Source organism: Lupinus angustifolius, chromosome LG10, assembly GCF_001865875.1.
Source record: "Lupinus angustifolius cultivar Tanjil chromosome LG10, LupAngTanjil_v1.0, whole genome shotgun sequence".
NCBI lineage: Eukaryota > Viridiplantae > Streptophyta > Magnoliopsida > Fabales > Fabaceae > Lupinus > Lupinus angustifolius.
Genome location: NC_032018.1, coordinates 14,777,045 through 14,800,021, shown reverse-complemented (window position 1 = coordinate 14,800,021; position 22,977 = coordinate 14,777,045). Strand labels below are relative to the sequence as shown.

At 33.0% G+C, this 22,977-nt stretch overlaps 2 protein-coding genes across 2 annotated transcripts; both read left to right on the top strand.

Moving 5' to 3' along the window:
• On the top strand, window positions 429–3,819 carry LOC109358750 (pentatricopeptide repeat-containing protein At5g11310, mitochondrial). The gene is made up of 2 exons (XM_019603175.1): window positions 429–1,056; window positions 2,363–3,819. The coding sequence occupies exons 1-2, from the start codon at window positions 459–461 to the stop codon at window positions 3,568–3,570; spliced, it is 1,806 nt and encodes a 601-aa protein (XP_019458720.1). The 5' UTR covers window positions 429–458; the 3' UTR covers window positions 3,571–3,819.
• LOC109358165 (gibberellin 3-beta-dioxygenase 1-like) lies at window positions 18,441–21,285 on the top strand. The gene is made up of 2 exons (XM_019602237.1): window positions 18,441–18,919; window positions 20,727–21,285. Exons 1-2 carry the CDS (start codon window positions 18,441–18,443, stop codon window positions 21,283–21,285), a joined length of 1,038 nt encoding a protein of 345 aa, XP_019457782.1.

The following is a 22,977-nucleotide window of genomic DNA, read 5'->3' as shown; positions in this document are numbered from 1 at the left end:
TAATTTCTTACCCAAAAAGGTGAGAAAAAAATCTCATGTTATAAATAATAGAAGTTTTCTCCCTTCATATTTTCTTGCCCCAAGTTGAACGTCCTTTCATTCAACTTTTTCTTTCTCCCTCATACATATTGTGAGAATTTTGAGAACTAACATTGATAGTCAATATTGAAGGAAACTGCATGGGTAACTATATTGTGGGAATTTCGAGAATTTGTATTGTTTCGAGAATTTCGAGAATTAGTTATAAGGTTGTTTATAGGTGTAAAAAAATAAAGACAAGATTTATATTTACATGTTGAACGTTGAAATTTATTTTGTTAGGTGTGTAATTCTAAGTGGAGCACCCTACTCGTTATAGGTATCTCGATTATTTGAGGCAATATATATGAGTCATATAACCAACTTCATCTTCACTCATATTACTTCACTCTCTCTCTTCTTCACTACTATTCACTATTATGTTTATTTCCCACAAACCTCGTCAAATATCACTATTCTCCTTTCATTTCCTTCATTTAATAACCTTCAATAAACCACACCCCATTCCTTCCTCAATACGACGCCGTTTCCTCTCCTCTTCTGACCCATCATGGCTATCCCTACCTGGCAACCCACTCATCCAATGGCCCTCACTTCCACCACCAACCACACCGAACCTAAACCCGAACCCATACCTCAAACCCGAACCTGTAACCAACAATCACTTCTCTCTAATTTCTAATCTCTTCACTGACCCTTCAATCATTCCCGGTCCGGTTCTCCATGAAAAACTCGACCGGTCCGGTATTGAACCGGGTTTATCACTTCTTCATTCTGTTTTTGAATATTTCGGTTCATCACCAAAACTTCTTCACTCGCTGTTTCTTTGGGCTTTGAACCGACCCGGGTTTAGACCTGACCCGAAACTGTTTGACTCTGTGGTCAACGTTCTTGCGAAATCGAAGGAGTTTCACTCTGCTTGGAATTTGATTCGGGATCATATTGATGATGAAGGAGAACAAAGATTGATTTCTATTGCTACTTTTGCTACCTTGATTCGACGTTATGCTCGTGCAGGTAAAAATCTACGTTTTTGCAATTTAGGTTTTCAATTTTGTGTAAGGTTGTTTTCCCAATTTTATAGCATTTTTTGGTAGACATGTTTGTTTAGAATTGTTTATTTGAAAAATGTGTAGTGATATTGTTTCAATAATCACAATCTGTAATTATCTTTGTAATATATGTTGATATTAGCTTTAGATTATAATTAGATAACCCATGTTGGGTTTATCCGGTGTTTTAATTTGATGTTGCGGTCACGATTACTGCTGAGTCATTGCAGTTGCTGCAGTGTGAACTATTTTATGAGTAAAAAATTATTTTTGAAATCTATAGGGCCTGGTGTAGTTGCATTGCGGCCCAAATATGGACCGATGTGGTTGTGTTGCATGATCAGTGTCACATACAATAATGGTGTGAAGCAGTTGTAACGGTAACCGCAATATTGTGGCCGCATCATGTGAGGTGGTCTGCAATCTCGTGGGAATGGGGGGGGGGGGAAATAAACGAACTGCTCTACTATTATTGGGAATGATGGGAACAATAAGTAATAACTGATATTTAAGCTTTAAATAAGTAATAACTGATATTTAAGCTTTAAATAAACGAGCCTTACACCTGCAAATTCAACAACCAAGCTTTATTCCACTTGGTGGGGTCGGGCGGTGAGTTTCATGGATCAAACGATGCCATATTGTTAAACAAGCCTTATACCTAAATCTACAAAAAATAAATCACTTATAAGCTTAATCAAATGTGCCTCTGATCATGCTCTGCTATGTCTCTAACTGATTCTAATGATAACTACTTTTAAAGGTCCATCTGTTTGAGTGTTTTACAAAATTGATTTTTTATTTATTTTTAAAGGCCCTTATTTTCCTGTATGGTACCGATAGGCAGTACACAGTTCGTCACACTTTATATTAGGATTACAAAATTTTCTTTATGACAAACCCGCAACCTAGTACGCGCCACAGTGAACTTTGTATGCGGTATAGGGAAAATTAGAGACCTTCAAATATGTTTCGTTGGACTTGTTCAAAAAAGCACAAGCAGCAAAAGTATCTGAAATTCAGCTTATGCTTTTTTGAGAAATTATAATTTTCAGCTTAGCAAAAAAATCATATTTGCCAAAAAACACTTTTGTAGAATTACTATTTTTAACCTGAATAAACAGGCCTTAGAATTCACACCTGTATAAAAACTAAAATCACTAATTTTCATAACTCAAATTAAGCATCTAATTTTATCTGTAATCAAGTGATCATTGTAAACTATTCTATTGCTTTTATGTAATGACTAATGAGGAATACACTTTTTCCAGGTATGCGCCAACCTGCAATTCGAACATTTGAGTTTGCAAAAGATCATGCATCAATTCTGGATTCTGGATCAGAAATGAGTTTATTTGGGATATTGTTGGATTCACTTTGTAAAGAAGGGTCTGTAAAGGAAGCTTCAGATTATTTCCTTCGGAGAAAGAAAATGGATCCGAGTTGGGTTCCATCGATTCGGATTTATAACATACTGTTAAATGGATGGTTTCGATCAAGAAAACTCAAGCAGGGTGAGAGACTTTGGGAAGAGATGAAGGAGGAGAATGTAAGGCCAAGTGTTGTGACATATGGCACACTCGTGGAAGGATATTGCCGGATGCGTCGTGTTGAAAAGGCACTTGAAATGGTTGATGATATGGCCAAAGAAGGAATTGAAGCGAATGCAATCGTTTATAACCCAATAATTGATGCATTAGCCGAAGCTGGCAGATTTAAGGAGGCTTTGGGTATGGTGGAGCGTTTTCATGTTTTAGACATCGGCCCGACCGAGTCGACATACAATTCTCTGGTGAAAGGGTTTTGTAAGGCAGGAGATCTTGAAGGTGCCAGTAAGATTCTGAAAATGATGATAAATAGGGGTATCGTCCCAAGCCCCACCACATATAACTACTTCTTCAGGTACTTTTCAAGATGTGGAAAAATTGAGGAGGGGATGAACTTGTATACCAAATTGATTGAATCTGGTTATACCTTGGATCGACTAACTTACCATCTTCTGTTGAAGATGTTATGTGAAGAGGAGAGGTTAAATTTGGCAGTTCAAGTTAGCAAGGAAATGAGGCAGAAAGGACATGACATGGATTTGGCTACGAGTACCATGTTGGTTCATTTACTTTGCAAAATGCATAGATTGGAAGAGGCTTTTGCGGAATTTGAGGACATGATTCGTAGGGGTATAGTTCCTCAGTATCTCACTTTCCAGAGAATGAATGTCGAGTTAAAGAAAAAAGGCATGACTGAAATGGCTCAAAGACTTTGTAAGTTGATGTCTTCTGTTCCCCATTCTACTAAATTGCCAAATACTTATGAGCAAGATAGAGATGATGCATATGCACGAAGGAAATCTATTATTCAGAAAGCCAAAGCATTTTCTGATATGCTGAAGGACTGTAAGGACCCTAGAGAACTTGACAAGTATAGAAATTCCTCAGAAAATGCTGTCTCAAATGAAAAACTATTTGATAAAGGAGACTGAGAAAAAGACAAGTACAACATGAACACCTTCTTTGATCTCAGTATCAGCAGGGAACAATAATTGACAGTTTCAGTATGGGAATCTTTTCAAATATATTCACAGTAGAGGAGTAGAGGCTTTTGTAGGAAAAAATTCTGACGTACTTCACTGTGCTTTATGCAGAATCACACTGCATTAATAGTTGAGTCAATGAAGTGATTCACTATTGTATACCTTAGCATGTGCAAATTCAACGGTGTTCTTTATACATAAAACATCTTTCTGTGAACTTTCACTGGAGTGGTCTTCAATGTTCTTCTTTCACCAAATATATGTGATGCCTGCTGGTAGCTGGAGTTCGGAGCCATTCATGATCCGGACCGATGGGACTGAAGATCAATATATGTGGAGGGAAATTTTCATTTTGCTGTATATTTATATAATCAGACTTGAACGTTTAGGTACTACATTTTGATTTGATTTAATTCCTTCTGTTGGTTTGTGGAAAAGTTGCTATAGTGAAGCAACCACAAGCCCACAGTGATCTTGGTTTTGGTCTTGGTTTCACCACTTATCTAAAAAGTGATATTGGATGATTCGTTCTCATTAACAATACTAAGGAGGGGTGAGTTTTTGCGAGAAAAAGGTTAGTGCAACTGTGCAAGTACACTAATCTTTTGTGCTGAAGTTAGATTGAAGTGAAGCAATAAAGTCTATTCTTTTTGTTTTTTCATGGTAGGTGAACAATTCAGTTCAGTTTTATCATATATTAGTATTTATTTGGTTATTAGGAGAGTGTATGGAGTTTTAACATTTACCCAATTTTGGATTGTCATTCTACTTGTTGAGAATTCGTATGAAATTTGGAAAGGAAGAAAAATGAAATATTGGGTAAATGTGCTATTCTATGGCTAAGTTGGCTTTGCACTTTCTATTTAGTATTTCTGCTATTCTATGTCATTGTGCTCAGATTATTGAATGAGATTTTTTGGTATTACCAAAGGTATCCCAGGAACCATTCGGGATTCGTGGTTGTCCATTCCTATAAGTGTCGCTCCTATGAATCAAACTCTTGACCTTTTGGTTATCTTGGAGATCTAGTGGGGTTTTACACTACTAAACCAACAATGAAATCATGTATGTGGTTTACCAACCATCAAGTTAGATAATTGTTTCATGTGGTATGTGATTGATTCTATATACTTAATGATAGGAGTTTGAGTATTTTATATATGAAAAAAATAAAAAATCATCCACGATCTGGGAGAGCTAGTTCTACCATGATGCAAATGTACTCAACACAAACGGGATTGCCTCATGTGGAGGAAAGTTGTGTTTAGACACAAAAATAAGAATTACTAAGGTAGTTCACATACTCGGCTAAGCAAAGGCTGAGTATGACTAGTCAAGGAGCTTGCTCGGAAGCCAACCCTTTCATGACCGAATATCAGGTTTAGGACCACTCTCTATCTGACATGCCGCCAATAACACACTTCCATGCCATCTTACAACCACACCTACTCTCCCGCCACAGACAAGAATAGATTGAAGTGAAGCAATAAAGTCTATTCTTTTTGTTTTTTCATGGTAGGTGAACAATTCAGTTCAGTTTTATCATATATTAGTATTTATTTGGTTATTAGGAGAGTGTATGGAGTTTTAACATTTACCCAATTTTCGATTGTCATTCTACTTGTTGAGAATTCGTATGAAATTTGGAAAGGAAGAAAAATGAAATATTGGGTAAATGTGCTATTCTATGGCTAAGTTGGCTTTGCACTTTCTATTTAGTATTTCTGCTATTCTATGTCATTGTGCTCAGATTATTGAATGAGATTTTTTGGTATTACCAAAGGTATCCCAGGAACCATTCGGGATTCGTGGTTGTCCATTCCTATAAGTGTCGCTCCTATGAATCAAACTCTTGACCTTTTGGTTATCTTGGAGATCTAGTGGGGTTTTACACTACTAAACCAACAATGAAATCATGTATGTGGTTTACCAACCATCAAGTTAGATAATTGTTTCATGTGGTATGTGATTGATTCTATATACTTAATGATAGGAGTTTGAGTATTTTATATATGAAAAAAATAAAAAATCATCCACGATCTGGGAGAGCTAGTTCTACCATGATGCAAATGTACTCAACACAAACGGGATTGCCTCATGTGGAGGAAAGTTGTGTTTAGACACAAAAATAAGAATTACTAAGGTAGTTCACATACTCGGCTAAGCAAAGGCTGAGTACGACTGGTCAAGGAGCTTGCTCGGAAGCCAACCCTTTCATGACCGAATATCAGGTTTAGGACCACTCTCTGTCTGACATGCCGCCAATAACACACTTCCATGCCATCTTACAACCACACCTACTCTCCCGCCACAGACAAGAATAGATTGCAATACAGTTGTCAGGTCTGCCACAAGCTACAAGTCAACTATGTAAAGAGTACGGTCCTGCCAAAGCAGTTTGACATGGGAAAAGCAGCCCCGGATAGGTCAGAACAGTCGGTCATGCCAACAATACTCTCCAAAGCCACGTCATCCACTATAAATAGGGGTCTTCTCCATCAGGAAGTAACACACATTGATTATAATTACCATTCATACTAGCTTGCTATCTCTATTTCTCTATCTCATTTATTGCTCCCGAGCATTACCTTTATAGTCTTACTGACTTAATCGTCGGAGAACCTTTTCAAGTACCTCCACTGGTGAGTCCAAGCTAACTTCATCTAGATTCCCAAAGAACTCCAGCCCAGATACTAGAGAAGCTCTACCCAGACCTCCAGTCCGACCAAACTTGTTCACTAAAAGAACATTGGCGTCGTTTATGGCTTACCTACACCATGGAGACCACAAGAAATCAAGCAAACCATACAAGCCACATCGAATCATTACCCACCAACATGCCTCCTAACCACCATACACCCTCATAAATTCAGCATCCCAAGTGCAATTGTCCCAACAAGCCAGCTGCAACCACCACACTACTCCAGAACAACCTCCGCCCACCATGCAGCAACTCTTGCAGGTCATGCAAAGACAAGATAAAATAATCCAGCAGCAAGTTGATCTGCTAGTGGAACTCCGCCAATCCAACAAGGAATCTAGTTACCGACCATCACAGTCGGCCACCCAAGTACACATCGTTGAATCAGTCAGTGAATCACACCCAATCTGCAACCCACCTATGCAAACAAAAACTACAAACAACTCTCACCTCTCCGTCCACAACATATGTGGGGTCAAGCATATATTCACCGACGATATCATGTCTTACCCCCTGCTAAAACATTTGGCCAGACCAACAAATATCGACTAGTATGAGGCACCTCCAACCCTCAAGATCACCTCGATGCTTTCGAGGCATCTATGCTTTTCCATGGTGCAACAGATCCTATCATGTGTCGGGTCTTCCCATTAACTTTAAAACGCACCACTCTCCATTGGTTCACTCGGCTGGCCCCCAGTAGTATTGATCAATGGTCCACCTTGTCCAGCCCATTAAACATCCGCTTCATAGTCAACAAAGAACAGCCAATGTCGTCCTACACCTTGTTCGGGGTTCGACAAGGTTCGCACGAATCCATCTGTGCATACTTAGACATATTCAATATTGTGGCCATGAAGGTCTGAATTTTAAGTCTGAAGGTGGTCGTCCATGTGTTGGTATTGTGTCTCAAGGATGGCCTTTTCATAACAGAGCTAGCCAAGTATACTGATCTTACTATAGAAGACCTCTGATCCAAGGCCCAACAATTTATCAACTTGGAAGAAACCCACACCATTTGATCACTAGACAAGCCTTATACACACAACTCATCAAGAGAAACCAAACGACCAAAGTTCCATGACCACCCAAGAAATGACCCCCCAAGGATACCCCGCAAACCCAAATACGCGACTTACACTCCTTAGAACTCCAGTCGCTCTAGAATTTTGCAAGAAGTCATGGTCACCCACCTAGTTCAGCTCCCCAAGCCTAATCCAAACATCAAGGTGGGGCTGCAAGATCGAACAAAGTACTTTGAATACCATATGACCGACGGCTGCACCCAATTACAGGACACAATTGAAGACCCCATACAAGTCGGCCACTTGCAACGCTTTATTGCAAGAACAGTATAGCAAATGCGATCGCCCCTAGCACAATGACTCAACTCTCCGATGAAACACTCCCCTACAAAGCACCAATAAGGACAACCACTAAGTAGGGGACAGTCAGACAAATATTGGTCAAACAACCGAAAGCGGATGAGCTCGATTGACATTAACACCATCTCTATAGGATTTTCTGCGGGAGGCACTTCAAGGTCGGCTCAAAAGCAATATGTACGAGAAGTTATGCAAGTAACCGCAAAAAATTCTTAAGTCAATAGACATGCTCCCCCATCTCCCTCGACGACCGTGATTATGAGGGTGTCGTTTGAGAACATGATGATCCCCTTGTCATCACTACAAAGTTGAATAATAAGAAGGTCATGGGACTCTTCGTTGACCAATGGAGTTTCGCTGATGTAATGTTCTAGGACTTGTTTGAGAAAAGGGAGCTGAGCGACGTGACCTACTACCGTATGATGGGCAGTTGGTCGGTTTCACTAGGCAAGGTATAATTACACGAGGCTACGTGGATGAATGGTTGACCGTCAGCGACCAACCCCTTAGTAGAACAATTCAGGCCAAGTTCCTAGTTATTAACTGCCACTCAGCATACAATGTTATCTTGGGCCGACTAACACTAAACCATGTCCAGGTTGTGGTTTCTACCTGTCGCGATCCGATTTTCGGTTACGTGACCTCTTAGTGTAGACACTACATTTTATAGTTAAAAATGTAAAAAATATATTTTAGTCCAATCACATTGGGCTTTGAATTTTGATATCTAGGTTCAGGATTCGATTATAGATCGAGGAAGGTATTAGCACTTTGTGTGCCAATAATTAAACGGTACCTTAACTAGTTGCATGAATTAAATACCCTTGATTTATTTAAATTAAATTATTTACACAAAATGTTTATTTTTTATTTTTGTGTCTGACAAGAGTTCATCTTGGTCCTACGTAACCATAGGTGCAATAGCGAAATCAAGACTATGTAGTTCTGGTTTTAAAATGGTTTGCCAGTAAAATAATTATCTCTTAAAAAGGGTGAAGTATCAGAAACTAATGTCCGCACCGCGACCCATTTCAAAGAGGTTTGAAAATAATTATAAATATATTTATTGGTTTTATTGTTGATTAATAAATTTATCTAATGAAAAGAAGCGTCGCAACACAACCGCTCAAGGATGATACAAGGACAAGAAGTGTTACCATGACTTGCTTCCATTCTTTGATTAATCGAATGGCGGCAGAAAAGGAAACCGACAAGACACGGGGGTCTCTGTCCCGCTTCGTGGAATCCATGGAGGACCACCTCTACTTGGAGAAGACCTGCTAGGCGTACCAACCACGAAGCCTTGTCGTGTTCTCCGCTGCTCGGTCTAACGTCTCCTCCTCTTCCGTTCAAGCAATTCAAGGTAGGTCATGGTGACCCTCGTTGCTATCTTAGACAGCTTTCCGCAGTGACAACCGAAACTAAGAGATGGGTGAGAAAAACAGAAGTTTGAGCAAAAGGATTGAAGCTTTTGGTGTGTGTGGCTTTTGGCTTTGGCTTTGATTTCCATCATTGATGGTAGTGACACTTTAATGGTAGTCGCACACTCGACTAAGCAAAAGCCAAGTATGTCCAGTTAAGAAGCTTGCTCGAAAGCCAACTCTTTCATGGTCGTATATCCCAGGTCGGGTCTAGGACCATTCCCCATCTAACACGCCACCAACAACACACTACCATGCCACCTTATACCTACCTCCTGCCACACAACAAGAACAAAGTGCAATACGGCTATCAAACCTGTTACAAGCTACAAGTCAACTTTGTATAAAGTACGGTCCTATCAAAATCGTTTGGCATGGGAAAAGCAACCCCCAATAGGTCATAATGGTCACCCATGCCAACAGTAGTATCTAGAGCCACGTCATCCACTTCAACCACTATAAATAGGGGTCTCCCCCATCAATAAGTAACATACATTGATTATCATTACCAGTCATACTTGTTTGCTATCTCTATTTCTCTATCTCATTTGTTGCTCCTGAGTATTACATCTACAGTCTTAATGACTTGATCATCAGGGAACCTTTCCAAGTACCTCCACCGGCAGATCCAAACCAACTCCATCCAGATTCCTGAAGAACTTCATCCCGAATACCAGAGAAACTCTACCCAGACCTTCAGTCTGACCAAACTTTTCACTAAAAGAACAGACGAAAAATGTTATGTAAAAAATAGAGTTGAAGGGGTATTTTTCAATGAGGAGTAATTACTTTAAACTTAACTAGACTTCAGGATTGTTTCAAACATTCTTTTATGAGTGTAATATTTATGCACTATCAATATAAAAATTTACATGCAATCAGTACATCATCCATCATTTATTTGTATTCCATTTTTGGGTCAATAATAATTAAATAAGAAAAAGATGTATATACTGATAGTGTAAGAAATTGTTATACTGTCATTCATCATCCACCTTTCATTTTCAATCCTCATTGACTTTCAAATATAAGTAATATAAATTAATGGTGAATAATATATTAATTATGTATAAATTTTTACACTATTAATATATAAATATTATATTCAAATTAAATGTGAATGGTATATGATTCTCTACTATATATCTTTCTCTCTTAATTAATTCCTTGCTTGTCTTGTGTCTTTCGGACAATTTTGGCATAAAATCCATGTGTATTTCATCAAGTCTTTTAAAATCCAAAAAACCAATCTAATCATTCTTAAACTCTTTTAATAATTATTTAAGAGCTTAGGCTATAAAAATTGAAAGGAAAAAATATATATACTACCAATCTATAAATTCTATATACTATTACTATATTACTCGTCATTCATATTTAATTACAGTCTAACAAATATTATCACCTAGAGTGTGTTGTAAACAAACAAACCAATCTCATCATTCTTAAACCCGTGTACATAATTTGATTTTATGATGGTAACTTGTAATCAAACCCATGACCGTGCTGAACTTTCTTGGTCACCCTTCTATAACTTGGGTTCTTTTCTGCAATATTTTTCTACTTTCAATACTTTACTAAGGATCATGATTATAAGCTAGACACAATAAGGATGGAGTATATTCAAAGACTTTGACTATTATACCAACCTTCATAGCTACAATGCATCATTCTGTTGAGGTGTTCAGCATGTTGGATCAGACTGCGACCGGGGAGCCTCCAACTACCGGGGAGTTCCATTGTTACATGAGTATGGGAAGAGTGAAGAGTCACAAGTGAGACACCACGTCTTGAACCAAAACCTTAAGACATTAGTTTCATGGGTCTTTCCTTATTATAAACTCTTTCACTCCTCCCCGCATATCCAATGTAGGACTTCACACTTGAATAAACCCAACAATGCATCATTCACTTGAGGTGTTCAGCATTTAATATCTGATTTACACGATCCTAGCTAATTATGCTTCTACATTGTTGAGATTTCAATAATATTGAAGATTCTATTTAGAGTCTCTTTGCTAATTAAAATTAATTTGGAGGAGAAATATGAAAAAATGAAGGCTTGAAAACCATGAAAGTTTTGAGATGGCTGAAGTTTTCATTTTTTTTTTCCTTTCCTCTTTAAAACTCAACTTGCAAATAGATCCTAAAACTTATATATACAAGTTATTATTTTTCTTTTTTCATGAATGTGATTTTATATATACATCCTATATTCTATCCATGTTGTATCCTATACATAAAAAAAATTATTATATCATTACTTATATATTTTTCTTTCTATCTTCTTCTCACTTTCATATGATATTGTCAATTACATTTCTCTTTCATTATTTTTATATATATCCCCATAATAACGTGGGTGTAACATTTTTTTACTTTAAAGTTCTATATATACTCCTATAGTCCTATTCATATCTTGACACATTTTTTTAGTGAGACAAGTAGTCGGTACCAACTTGCATGGTGCCACTTTTATACAAAGAATTCTGTCTGCACATAATGGTCCATTTTGACTAATACTTCCTTCATATTAACAAAAGAAAAAGATGTATTTAATTGTATCAATTATTATTGACTTTTAAATTAAAGTAATGTAAATGATGATAGATAATATATTATATATGTATAAATCTTTACATTATCATAGTATAGATATTATATTTTTTGTATGACAACAATATTTTTTAAGAACTATATTAAAAGTTTAAATTAACATGTAAAAGAGGTGACACTATTGACGCTCTAAGACTTCTTTAAGGTAATTCTGAGCAGAAAGAAGATGAGGAGAATAAGAATAGAGTTTTCATTTTTCCATTATTTTGGTTGAAGAGAAGAGAGAGGAAATTATGGTTGGTCCCACCATAATTTTCTTCTAGTCACATTAGAAGAGAAAGTGAGAAATTATAATAACACATAAAAATAAATAAATAAAAACATAATTTTGTATGTGTTTCTAAAAAATAGTATTAATGTGTAGCTAGTGTTTTAATTATATTTCAAAATAATTTTAAAAATATGTATTTATTAATTTTAGCAATAAAATTATTTTTAAATTATAATTTAGTGTTAAAGTTAATATGACATAGATATTATAGTCTATACAAAAAATATCACTTTTCTTTATCTTCTCTTTCTCTTGTATCAAACAACTATCAAAATCTACTCTTTTTCTCGGAAAATTTATATGGATAGTGTAGTCAAACTACACTATCACACATTTGGTATAAATTTCAAAATATTTACAAAAATAGTGTAGTTTTTAGGGACCTAGTGGTTTTTGGTTTACATGGTAACCTAGAGGTTCATGATTCAACATTCATTATTTATTTTGTTTTTTGTAACTTTGACATATATTATTTGTACAATGACTCTAATACTTTATGGTTAGATTGCATTATATTCATTATTTATTGAAATTGTATTTATTGTCCACGACTTCCATGCAGGTGTCTGAGTCTTGTGCCTCTGATGCACGAGATCACAATCACACATGGAAGTCGTATTGTTGGTCCACGAGTTTCTTAAAAACTACACTATTTTCGTGAATATTTTGAAACATATGCAGGAATTTATTTATGATTTTTTTTATTTTTCATACAAAAAAATATTCTTAGTTAATTATATAACTATCGAAACTTAAAATTTCAATAAAAACATAATTTATTAAAACTAAGTATATAAAAAGTATTTTCTTTTTGTAGCCAGTTAGTATGTAAGGAATAATATAATAAGGGAAGTGCCAAACAACATATTCAAACAACATCCATATAGAAAAGGTAATATTCAATTTTTTGGGAGTTTATAATTGATGAGAGATTGTCTCATTAAATCTTGATAAATGATCAATTAAATATAATTAATAAGACATGTTTAAGTCTCATCCAAAATGAAAGGATGAAGGATAAAGTGATATTTTTTGTCATTTTATAAACTTAGATAATTACTCATGTATTGATATTACAGTATTTTTTATTTTACAAGAATGTTATGGTTTTTTTATCCAATCAAGAATATTTTGATAATTTCTATGTGAAATAAGAGTATTTAGGTCTCTTTCCGGTTAACATAAATTTTCAGAGAAAATAGGAATATTTTTGGTGTGTTTTAAATAAAAAGACAAAAAAATTACAAAATTCATTGGCGTTTATAAAAATAAAAATCATATCAGATAATAAATATTGTCAATTATTTTAAAAATAAATTCTACTAGATAAGCTCATGAGCATCCTCCATTGCATTGGATCTAGTATGTGGTTTTCTTCCAATCAGCTTTAGTTCCCTTGCCAACACAATTCTAGTACATAAATATTATTTTTCTTTTTCTTCCTTCCTTACTTTATTTCTTTTTCTTGTTTATCTATTCAATAATAATTATAAAAATATTTTTTATGAATAATGTAATAAACAGTAAACGCATTATTTTTCTCTTGATTTTTATCTCTAAAATAAATGCACAAATTTTTTTTTCTAAAAAAAACTTTGATCTTTATCTATAAACCTATTTTATGATGAAAAGTAAATCTTTTGATAACAACATAAAGGATAAACATTTTAAATAATGTGATAAAAAATTATTTTTAGTAAATGTTAAATAAATAATAAATTAATTCATTTTTATTTAAAATAATAATTACTTAAATGCTAAATGATAAAATGTAATAAGAATTAAAATGATGGTAATAATTTCTATTGGGCAACATGTACGGCCTGCCAGCATAAACTAAGAAACAAAGTAAGAAAAAATTCAAATAAGTTATGATTTAATGTCTCAAAAATTATGATGTAATATGATTTGGTCAACTTCACATAAAATATCATAGTTTTATTTGAAATTTTATTCTCTTCAACAACCTTATTTAATTTCTTTTTCTTTTTTTTGTATAATTTTTTATTTTAAAATTATTTATCAATGTCCACGAGCCGCCCGCATGTCCATTATCCCAATTTTAAATAGGCTGTATTTGTAATTTTCTCCATTAAGACAACACGGACGATATGCCTCCTTAATTTGTTTCGATTATTTGCAGGCAGAGACGAAACAGGTTAGATGATCGTTTTTGCCATATCTAGTAGTGAACATATGACTGCTATTTTTCTCTATCTTCTCTTGAAGAGAGTAATCGTAGGTGATCAATATCATTTTTCTGTAACACCTAATTTTTGACATACAACCTCTTTAAACCCATGATTTTGTTGAGCTGCCAGCCACCCTTTAAGCTTAATCATATCCGCAATATTTTATTTTGTGAGGAAACCTCCTACAATTTGTTAAAACGTGGTAAGAATCATGAAAAGAAAGTTTCTCGATGAATCAAGAAGTGTATAAAAGAAAGTTTAAAGAAGCTTAAAGAAAGAAGAATGAGAAACCAAGATTGATAATATTCTCATTGAATGAATTGAATTGATTGAATAAGAAGTGAGTCAATATGCCTTATTTATACAAGAGAAAAGAATGAAAAGAAAGCTTGTAAAACAAGTAACTAACGTAAACCTAACTTGCTAATTCCTAACTTTCTAACCAACTATCATTTTCCAAAATAACCTATCATATATCTTTAATACAACTTCAACTTATTATGTCAATTTACAAAATCTTAACATTCAATCTTTAAATTAAGAAATCAAATTAATCTTGTGATAATAGAACTTTATTCCCACTTCTACATGCATGTAGGGTCCAACAAGATATATTATATGTTATAAAATGGAAGTATAATCCCTTCTATATTTCTAAAAATTAATGTCCACAGAAAGGTCAAGATTGATAGCTAGTTCATAGGTTTTCCTTTTCATGGGATACACCTCTAATTCAATTTGAATATGAATTTCTTTGTCCCATCATGCACTATTTGACTTCACTTTTCTATTTTCCACGCGTTATTCAAATAATTTTGCCTTTCACCTTTTTGGGTATTCTTGTCAACCTGAAACTCTTGCACACAAACAACAAATGGGAATGTTTATATTCACCTTAAAATTTGATGGTTTGATATAAACCTAAAAGCATTTCCCACATTAACTTCCAACTTATATCATGCAAATGCCAATCATTCACTTAAAAAAATATATATCCTATAATAAAATTAATGTAGGAATATTTGATAAAATAGAAAAATTAGCATGTGTTACAAAATTATATTTTATTCATAAATGAACGATTTATAATTGACAAATATTATTTTCATATATCTTAAGGTTTCATTTCAAAACCAATTGACAATGATATAGTAGCTCAACATGCATTTAAACTATTTTCGAGACAATGATACAAATAACATGAGACTTCCATACCAATATGCATTTAAACTAAGTTACATTTGATCCAAAACTAGACCATATCTTTTGAGTTCTAACTCAGGTTCCTTCCAATATCATTCGACCGGTGAGTTGGAGGAATCTACAACTCATTTGTTCTTCTCATGTTCTATTTCATATTTGGTTTGGCAAAAACTTTATTCGTGCTTTGGGGTAATTTCTATTATCCATAATGATGTTAATACTTTTTTCTCACTCCAAAAAAATGTCATGAGGTTAGATAACAAGAACCAACATTGGTAGAAGGCTCTCTGGTTTCCCACTATTTGGACTATTTGGTACATAAAGAACAAAATCATTTTTGATAATATGATGTTCAACTTAGATGATGTGATGAAGCTTATTTTTTTTGAATTCTTAAAGTCTTCTCAATGTTCGCTTTCCTTTGTTCTCTTATTCTTTTGTCGATTGGGTGAGACACCCTTCAAATTGTCTATCTCTTTATTAATTATAGAGTTAATTTGGATAGGAGTGCCATTTTTTCTCCTAATTGCTTTATCTCTTGGTTAATAAAGATTTCATTGCCGGTCAAAAAAACTAACAAATATTTCAACCATTTATGATATCATAAAGCATTCACACATCAATGCCCCAACAATATATAAAATGATATATAAAGTAAATTCATAAGAGATGTTACCTCTAACTAATAGTAAAAAAAAAGTTGTCTATATGCTTCAAGTAATTTTTTTGGTACTACTAAGTGTATCTTCTCATTTTTTGGGTAAGGAATTAATCACTTTCAGGGTTCGTGACTGTCTTTTTCAACAAGTGTCACTCCTAGGAATCGAACCATCAACCTTAGGGATCCAATAGGGCCTTACATCACTAAACCAATGCATGTTGGTATATGCTCTATTAATTGTAGCCTTCAATAAAATATAAATATCAAGATGGGACAACATTTGTCGTACCACAAATTGTGACACTACATATACCATAAGCTTATGATTGGTTGAAAAAATATTTTAAATTTTTAATTTAAAAAATTAATAATTAATTATTTTCTAACCAAATAGTACATGCAGTGACATAATTTGTGAAATAACAGATGTGTACTCTATCGAGATGGGTGCACATATATAATTTCTTATATTTTCTGGATTAATGAGATCTCTGAAATACTTTCCTCCACTTTGTAAGACTGAGATTGCAACTAAGAGGGAGTGAATTAGTTGACTATAAATTATGACCATTTTTTATGCAAAATGAAGAGTTAAAGTGCAGCAGATAATATTGCAGAAAAATAAACAAGAATAAATCAAAGAGTTAAGGGAGAAGAGAGTACACACTGATTTTTATGCTGGTTCACCTTCTTGTCCACCGAAGACTACGTCCAATACGCTTGCAGCACAAGATATTTTCCACTAAATATTATGAGTTGTAATTACAATATCTCACCCCGAGATATCTATGTACCTTACACACTCACTAATACTTATCACCTTGGAAAACACATTTCCAAGTAACTCTATCCCATTTCTATTCACACCTCGTGAAAGAAAGTAATTACAATGAATGAAGAATTTGAATGATGGCTTGGATTGCCTTTACAAGTATAAAATTTAATAACACTTGCAATCCAATCAATTTTTTTGTATACTTAGTAAATAATGTTCTTTAAGTTTTACAAAACTTTAAAACATTTTACTTCAAGCAACTCAGAAAAATAGCTTTGAAAGTTTGAGTTCAACTTGCTAGAAGTGTAGAAAACTATTTCAGAAAAGTGTAGGAAAGTTGTGAGAAAATTGTGAAAGAGTTATGAAAGAGTTGTTTTCATTGTGAGTTCTAAGGCCTTTAAATAGGTTTTTCAATCAGTCATTGTGCCTTTATGAAAGAGTAGGAATTGTTTGGAATGAAGACATTTCGTTTGGGATGAAAACTCTTGAGTTTCAAATATGAAAAACTGATATAACAGCTCTCAGTAACTGATTACAACAAGTAGGTAATCGGTTACCCAAACGTGACATTTTGAAAAATTACATTGAGTAATCGGTCACTCAAACTTTCTGTTCAACAGTGAATTAAAATTCACTTAGAGTAATCCGTTACTCAAATTTGAGTGATCGGTTACTCCAATTTAAATATTGTTGGATAACTGATTTTCACTCATGTAACTTGTTACTCAAATTTCAGTATACACAATATTTTGAAAAATGTTTTCATTTAAAACTTGAAGTGTTTCAATTCCTTTTAAAATATTTTGAGCATTATTACTTTAGTATATTAAAGAGTATAGGATAGAAGTACCTATTTAGACTTAGACTAATTGTCTTGAAGCTTTAATCTTATTGCTCTTCATAAGTAATCTTCCTTTTCTTCTTTTTGTTGTTGTTGTTGTTGTCTTCATCAAAACCTTGCCAAGGTCAGGAGCAAAGATCTTCTTCACACACTTTTCATTGGTTCAGATCAATTTAATGAGACAAATCGAATGAAAGTTCCATACCAATATTTTACTAAAAATTAGTTTTAAATAAAAATCTGTTAGTATAATATGATATGGTTTAAATGAAAATTGAGTGTGTGACTAGTATCATTATACTATTAAATAATTGTCCTACCATTTCAATAGTAAACCAATTCACCAATTTACGTGTCGAATAGGCCAGTATAATTTCCATACACGCTTAAAAAGGCTAAAGAGATTACATTAACAAACATCACGACTCACGAGTTAGTAATTAATATATTGTTCACGAGTTAGTAATTAATATTTTATCCACAAAAGATAAAAGGATATTAAAGAGTGTTATCTTTCGTTTTTATTTTCTTGAAGAATGAATCAAACCATATCATGGAATAAAGAAATTGCTTCCTTCATATCATAATATATTTAAGATTTTGACAAGCCATAATTTTCATAATTAATTGTTCCTTCTTTTGTCTTATTTTACCATATCATTACTTCAAAATCCAAAACCAACCATATATTTATGTTCTAATACAATCAACCATATATACAAATCTCTCTAGCTTCTTCTTTTGCTTGAAATAATGTCTAATACTTTCTCTGAAGCCTTTAGAAACCACCCTCTTCCCCTAAATGATATAATCCCCTTAGATTTTTCTTCAATTAGGACCTTACCTGAGTCCCATGCTTGGTCTAAATCAAATGATAATGGTGATCATTTTTCATTCAATGAATCATTATCCATACCCATTATTGACCTTATGGATCCTAATGCTATGGAACAAATAGGCCATGCATGTGAGAAATGGGGTGCATTTCAATTGAAGAACCATGGCATACCCTTGAGTGTTATTGAAGATGTTGAAGTAGAGTCAAAGCATCTCTTTTCTCTTCCGGCTGAGAAGAAGTTGAAAGCCCTAAGATCTTCCGGCGGCGCCACCGGGTACGGCAGAGCTAGGATATCACCATTTTTTCCCAAGTACATGTGGCATGAAGGATTTACTTTCATGGGTTCTTCTGATGATGCTAAAAAGATCTGGCCAAAGGACCATGCACCGTTTTGGTAATGATATTATTTGAATCTATACTTTGAATATCACATTTTATATCGTATTTATAGCATTCTTATCCATAATTTTTATACATATATTTTTAAAACTATGTCATAAAAACTAAAGGACAACATTTCATATCCACACTATTGAGGCGTTAATTCAGAAATGTCAAACCCTACTAGATCCTCAGGTATCGTACTAGACCAAAGATCAAATATTCGATTCTTGAGAATGATACTTATTGGGAGGACAATCATACACACCCAAAAAATATTAATTTCATTCTCATAAGGTAATGAGATACCATATATAATTATACCAAAAAAAAATTGATGTCCACATGCAGTTGATGTAAAATAATAAACGATTATTGTTTTAGTTAGTATAAACGGTAGAATCTCATGCACATGCATGCAACGTGGACGATCCTATGATAGTAGAAACTTGCTTTGATAACATTCTTTTAAGTTGGAATGAAACTCATTACAATATTTGACTATTAATTTAAATTTATAAAAAAATCATTGAAGGATTGAACAACATATATTTTAAATGTTTTCCGTAAAGTTATCCTAAAAAATTAGAGTGGCTTAATTAATGATTATTCTATTAAAGAATGAGAACCGTTATTAGTAGGCCACGTCATGGAGGAATTATTGAAGACACATCTACACCATTAATTTTATGAATAATACTTAATTAATGGTGTGAATATGTTTGAAACTAATGGTCTCATATCATGTAATAATTTCTATATGTCATAACATTTTTAAAACCAAGATTTAATTAAAAATATCAATCAATTTATATTTATATATTTGCAATATATGTCCAAAAATAGGGACTTCAAAAAAATACTATTTATCCCTACAAGTCTATAATAATATAGTCAAGTAACAATGACTCACATAAGTTATAGTGTCTATAAGCTAATCATTAAAGTGGTAGTATGAAATGTAAGAAATACATTATTCAAAAGTAACACAATAACTCAAGAAAATAGAATTTAATGGGTATGAGTAAAAATAGTTGCCCCGATTAAAAATGGAGCCAGTGCAATGCACTTGCTCATACATGAGCTGGGCCAGAATGTTATATAGTTGAGTTTTGTAAATATGTCTTGAAGGAGTTTAACTCCTCTCCGATACTGAAATATGAGGATGAGATTTTTTTGAAGAATTTTTATTTACTTTTTAATAGAAAATAATATATAATCATAATAGTTAATTTTTTTTTTGTCACATGTCTTAATCCTTCCCACACGTCTTCAAGGGTCATTTTTTAATTTTTTGTTATTGAGAGTGGCAAAATTTGAGTCAATGATCTTTGCATCTAAATAATAGTAACCCTCCACTATTCGTTGAGAGACACTTTGGTAAGAGCATGGTTCTTTCGGGTATTTGAGAACGAAGTCCTATTTTTATTTTTAGTTTTAAGGATAAAAATGTCATTACAAATATTAATATAAAGATATAATTGTTATTGCATTTTACTTTTTACTTTGTTTTGTATAATACTGGAGAGGAACTTGACTTGATACACCCATAATAAAACTTCTTCTCTATCATTAGTTGTTATGATGTTTTGTTTTAGTATTATATTTGTAGATCTTAACATGATTAGAAAAACAAGTATAAAGTTGTTGTACAAGAATATTTGTGTTTGAATAATGAGACATCTCACCTATACACAATGTTTTTTCCATACGAGGTTGTACTAATTCAACAATATTATACATACAATACAATACTTTATCTAACAAAACCTTAATTTCTACAAACTAATTACCAAAACTGTTTTTTTTATTTTTTGCAGTGATACAATGCAGAATTACCAAAACCAAATGAAGGTCCTAGCAGAAAAACTAACACACATGATATTAAACTTTATGGGCATGAATTCAGAAGAAGAAAAGAAATGGGTTGGTTCAAAAAACCAATTTGAAGCTATTCAACTAAATTACTACCCATGTTGTCCTGAACCAGATAGAGCCATGGGTTTAGCCCCACACACAGACACATCCTTTCTCACAATCCTTCACCAAACACAAACCAATGGCCTTCAAATCTTCCAAAAATGTTTAGGGTGGGTCCCTATAAACCCTGACCCTAACACACTTGTTGTTAACATTGGTGATATTCTTCATATTTTGTCCAATGCAAGGTTTCATTGTGCACTTCATCGTGCAATAGTGAACAACACAAATGAGAGATATTCAGTGGCTTATTTTTATGGACCCCAAGCTGATTATGTTATTTCCCCTTTGGTTCTAAACTCTGATGTGCCATGTTTTCGAGCTTTGACTGTGAAGGACTATTTGAGTATTAAAGCCAAGAATTTTAAGGGAGCATTGTCTTTGATTACCACTACTTGAAAACTACAACTCAACTTTGTATATATTTTCCCTTCATTCCCCTCTAAAATTCAACTCCCAAATAAACCCTTAATATATAAGATTAAGTATGAATATGAAGGATAGATATACATATCTTATCTTACTGGTTGTTTACATGATTTGAAGGGAATTGGTCTTTTGAAGAAAATAAATGTATTCTCTATTTTGATTTGTAACAATGTTATTTGTTCAATTAAGTTTAACAATTTTCTTTTAGAAAAGTAAAGTTGTCTATATTTATTTATTTACTTTTCATTTTTAACTTCTGCACAAAAGCAATTCTATATATAGCTAATATATAATTATTATATATATATATATATCATTATATATATAATTATGTTTATATATTAAAAATAATAAATTTTGATATTTAGTAGAAATTAATATGAAATTGATTTCCATAAAAGTCAAAGTACAACTTTTGTAAACCAATAATTTTATTCTTTTATTATTAACCCGGACATGACTGTAGAAATTGTGTCCTACAGTTTGTTTCACTCTATGTGTCATAAATTTGTGACTGGTCAGAAAAATATTTAATAATTAAATTTTAACTTATATATGTGTCATAAATTTGTGACTTGTTTCACACAAGTCCATGACACATGAAGTGATACAAACTGTGAGACAGCAGATTTATACTCGAAATTAAGGAAGTTAATGTGACAAAAAATGGATATTTACAACTCTTAGCTCGGATAGAAGATAATTCTATAATTCCTCCACGCCTTTAAGTAACCAAGAGAAAATTCGAGTGTAGGCCATTTATTTTTGTTGTTGCAATCTTCTTATTAGAAATCAAGAAGTAAGAAAATAATGTGTATTTCATTCATTGAATAAATAAAATTATATTGAATGAATTGTATATAAAGAACTAATCAACCTATAATATAAAAAATACAATAAATTTAACTTTACCTAACTCCTAACTACTTAACTCCTAACTAAATAACTAAACTAATATACTCTATACATGTTTAATCACAAAAATTATGCAAAACTAAGTGAGTTTAAATTAATAACTAGCTCAATATAATATAATATTAAATTAAAATTCCAAAATATACTTCAATACCCCTGAAGCTAAAAAGTGGATGTTTACAACTCTTAGTTCGAACAAAAGATGATTGGAGAAGACTCCAAAGCCTTTGAGTGAAGGTCAACATATCTTTGTATTTGTCTCCATGTTTAGTTTGCACATGTCATGTGAAGGTATTTGTTCACCAATTGCAACCAATGTTCATGCAACTTAAAGATTGCATGGAACAATAATCAAAGAAGACTATTGGATAAAAGAAATTTAAAGAAATTAAAAAATTCATCAAAATATAACACATCAAACTAGTATGGTTGCATTATGAGAATCAATAGAAAAATAGAAGAATTTTTAGAAGAAAATGAATTATAGTTGAAAGTGACGATGTTGTTCATCAAAAACTATACAACAAAAAAAGATCAAATAAGATAAAAATGATATTATTTCTCAAGAATATCATCTTGGATTCTTGATCTGGAGAAATATGGAACATGATGAAATATGAACAATACTTATTCAAGAATAACAATACTCAAGAATATCATCTTGGTTTCTTGACCAAAGAATGAGAGAAATCTAGAGTATGTTGAAATATGAATAATAATTGTTCAAGAATACCATATTGGTTTCTT